The sequence below is a fragment of the Centruroides vittatus genome, unplaced genomic scaffold, assembly GCF_030686945.1.
Source record: "Centruroides vittatus isolate TY-2023 unplaced genomic scaffold, ASM3068694v2 contig_345, whole genome shotgun sequence".
NCBI classification, from domain to species: domain Eukaryota; kingdom Metazoa; phylum Arthropoda; class Arachnida; order Scorpiones; family Buthidae; genus Centruroides; species Centruroides vittatus.
Genome location: NW_027122170.1, coordinates 3,950,736 through 3,954,081, shown reverse-complemented (window position 1 = coordinate 3,954,081; position 3,346 = coordinate 3,950,736). Strand labels below are relative to the sequence as shown.

At 31.4% G+C, this 3,346-nt stretch overlaps 1 protein-coding gene across 1 annotated transcript; it reads right to left on the bottom strand.

Moving 5' to 3' along the window:
* Positions 1-998: 998 nt before the first annotated feature.
* Positions 999-2,212, bottom strand: LOC136974282 (zinc finger protein 121-like). Its single transcript, XM_067269117.1, has one exon. The coding sequence runs from the start codon at positions 1,996-1,998 to the stop codon at positions 1,201-1,203; it is 798 nt and encodes a 265-aa protein (XP_067125218.1). The 5' UTR covers positions 1,999-2,212; the 3' UTR covers positions 999-1,200.
* Positions 2,213-3,346: the final 1,134 nt, after the last annotated feature.

The following is a 3,346-nucleotide window of genomic DNA, read 5'->3' as shown; positions in this document are numbered from 1 at the left end:
ATACTCATCAAATCACGTGACTTTCAAACCCCTAAACTGAAGTGTGTAGACCTCGATTATTCTTTTCTCAACATTCGTTACAGTGAACGGATGAAAATGAAAACTTCCTTATAATTGTAATTATAATTCGGGTAAAAATAGTACACATTTATATTAAGATTAAAGAAGGAATTACTCATTTAAATATATTTGAAGTATTTAATATAATATATAGCAAATGTATTTATATAATATATATATATACTAGCAGATAGGCCCGGCGTTGCTCGGGCAAAAGTAATGATAGCGAAGATTAAGATTATTACGTTATAGTCACAGAAGAAAAAGAGTAATTTCATCAACAAACTAAATATTTTTAATAAAAGGTCGAATTTGAAAATCGAATATTGTAATATTGTTCGATTTTCACGACGTGTTCTGATTATATCGTTCGATTTTCATCGAATGTTCTAAAAAAGAAAAGTCGAGAAAAACCGAATTAGTCTGTTTAAATTTGAAAATCGAATATGTTCTAACATATTACTCTATTTCTTTTTTTTCCTCCAGCGCCCGTAAATCTTGCACGTCGCCTTCTCTTGTTCTCCATTGTTACTTAACACTTCTATTGATACTTAACACTTCCATTGTTGATGGAAGTGTTAAGACTTAATCCTGTCCCTCTCCCCCGTGGGGAGGAATTTCGAAAAATCCCTTCTTAGTGTGCGTTCTCGTGACGTACCCTAACTGCGTACTAAATTTTAACTTTCAACTCCTAACCGTTTAGGCACGTCTTGATAATGTATATAGAAGCTTTAATCCTGTCCCTCTCCCCCGTGGAGAAGAATTTCGAAAAATCCCTTCTTAGTGTGCGTTTTCGTGATGTACCCTAACTGTGTACCAAATTTCAACTTTCAACTCCTAACCGTTTGGGCATTATTATTATTATTATTATTATTATTATTATCAACTCGTCTCGATTATATATATAGATGATGATTTATTAAAACTTACATACCAAAATTATATCCCTTTTTTTACATATTTTAAACGTATAGACAGCTGCAAATTCGAATAAATTAACAATGAATAAAAGTGTAAATTATAAAGTGAAACAAGACGTGTTTAAAGCATACGTAGTAAATGTGATAGATTTTTAAATAATGTAGATTAATAAATCACGAAAGAACTAACTACAAAATAACATTGAAAAGTTTCATCGAGTTACAACAAATCGTCGCTATCCTCCAGTGAAAACTTATTCCCCTTGGGATTGAATGTATCGATATACATGTTCTCTTTCCCGTGCATTCTTCTGACGTGAGATCTTAAATTGTCTCTTCTAGACGATCGATAGTTGCAGTGTGGACACAAATGAGGCTTTTCGCCCGTGTGCATTCTACGATGTTGGATAATTTTTTTCAATTGAAAATTTCTAAAATTGCATAAATCGCACAAGAAATACTTTTTATTTTTGTGCTTTTTCATGTGCTCTTTCATTTCTAAATCGTCGGATCGATCTTTGCCGCATATTTTACAACTTACTTTCATCTTGACTGGATTTTCTCCAGAAACGTGAATCTTGAGGTGTTTCTTGTAAGCTTCAGAAACGGTACAAGTGTAAGGGCATAAGGGACATTCGTATTCTTCTGGATTGTGCTTGTGTCTTTTGGCTGGCATATTTGTTTTCTGACGTTTCTTACCGCACGGATGATATCCTTCATATATGACGTGTCTTTGTATGTGTTTATCTAATTTGTCTCTTTTTTGAGTAAAGTAAATACAAGACGGGCATTTGTAATAATTATAATCAGAGGAATTCGGAGGAATATTCATTTTTGGCCCCTTAATTGTTCCTTCGATATTTATTGAAGTGTTTTCCGCTCCAAATGTTTGTATATTGAATCCGAGATAATTTTTATTCATTGTAAACTGTTCCAATTCGTTATTTAAATTATCATTCAATTTATAATCTGAATTTTGAGTCAGATATTCTAATTGGTTACTAATATGCTTTCCCATAATTAAATCTATTTCGTCTTTTTGTTGATTCGTGGATCTTGGAATAAACAAAATGTCTCCATTTTTAATTACACTTTTTAATGAAATTTCTTCCTCGAAAGGTGCGTGACAGACGTATTTATCTCCGCATGAAATCCTATTGTTGTGTTCGATATTAAGCGAGTTTTCGTTTAGAAAATTCGAAGTATTTTCAAATAGAATCTGGTCTTTCTAAGAAAAAAGATTAAAAGTAAATTATATTCTGTATATTTAACTCATTAATTTTAACTAAATAAGAAGTTAAATACAGGATGGACCAAAAGCAGTAGTCAGCACATGAAGGAGGACATCTGGGTGATTGAGATACACAAACAAGGACTGCACACAATCGTATACCCATTGTCTATATAATATACGAAAAAAATTAGAGTTTCTCGAACGGGATCCCAAGATCCCGGTTGTTTTTTTAACCAGGGAAATATTCCGGGAAATTTTTCTTATCCCGGAAAATCCCGCTAATTTCTTAAAAATTCACTTTTTTTTCTTCTTTTTTTGTTAAGGTTGAGGAAATTTTGCAAATAGAAAGTATAATTAACTCAAACTGTCAGAATAAATTTGTATTTATTAATTTTAAACCTACTTATTAGTTTTTTTAAATTTTTTTTTCGTTATGGCACGTCACAAATGATCAATAATCAATACCTAGCTTATTTGTGGCAGGACTCTCAAAATTCTTTACCTGTAATATCTGTAATAATTGTGCTTATGTTGTCTTAATTTTAACCATGCCCAGTGGCTTCGATAACTGCGTAACGCCAAGTTGTGCAAATTGGACAAGGATACAAACGAGTACGAAGTCTGCAAGTATGAAGTTTTTCTTCATAACCTGATTATTAAAGACAAACGAACTGCCGAATGATGTTTCTATTAAAGCAGTCGAGGTAGACAAATCAAAAATACTAGAGCAAAAGAAGTACTATAATCTCGAAAATAAACTAGAAATCTTCCAGGCTACAAGTGAAAAACCATAACATCTGTCTTCTCTTAAATGCATTAAACACGATTCCACCCACATCCATTGAATTAGAAAGGGCATTTTCAGTAGCGGGACTTTTCATTAAAATAATAACCAGATTGACTGATCGGAGTATTGACCATCTTTGCTTTTTAAAATCTTATAAAAATTTACAATATTTTGTATTATATTTTATTTAAAAAAAACAAAAATTACCTTCTAAGTTAGAAGTAGAAGTTCGATCTGTTTTTTTTTTTTTTATTTAAATTTTCAACTCAATTCAAAAGCATTTTTGTTGTTGTATGCATTTTCCAGCAAACTTTAATAAATTTTTTTTTATTTGTGAAAATTTCT

Bases quoted from the DNA above. Each gene is read 5' to 3' on its own strand.
- LOC136974282 (XM_067269117.1), bottom strand. From the start codon at position 1,998: ATGGGAAAGCATATTAGTAACCAATTAGAATATCTGACTCAAAATTCA.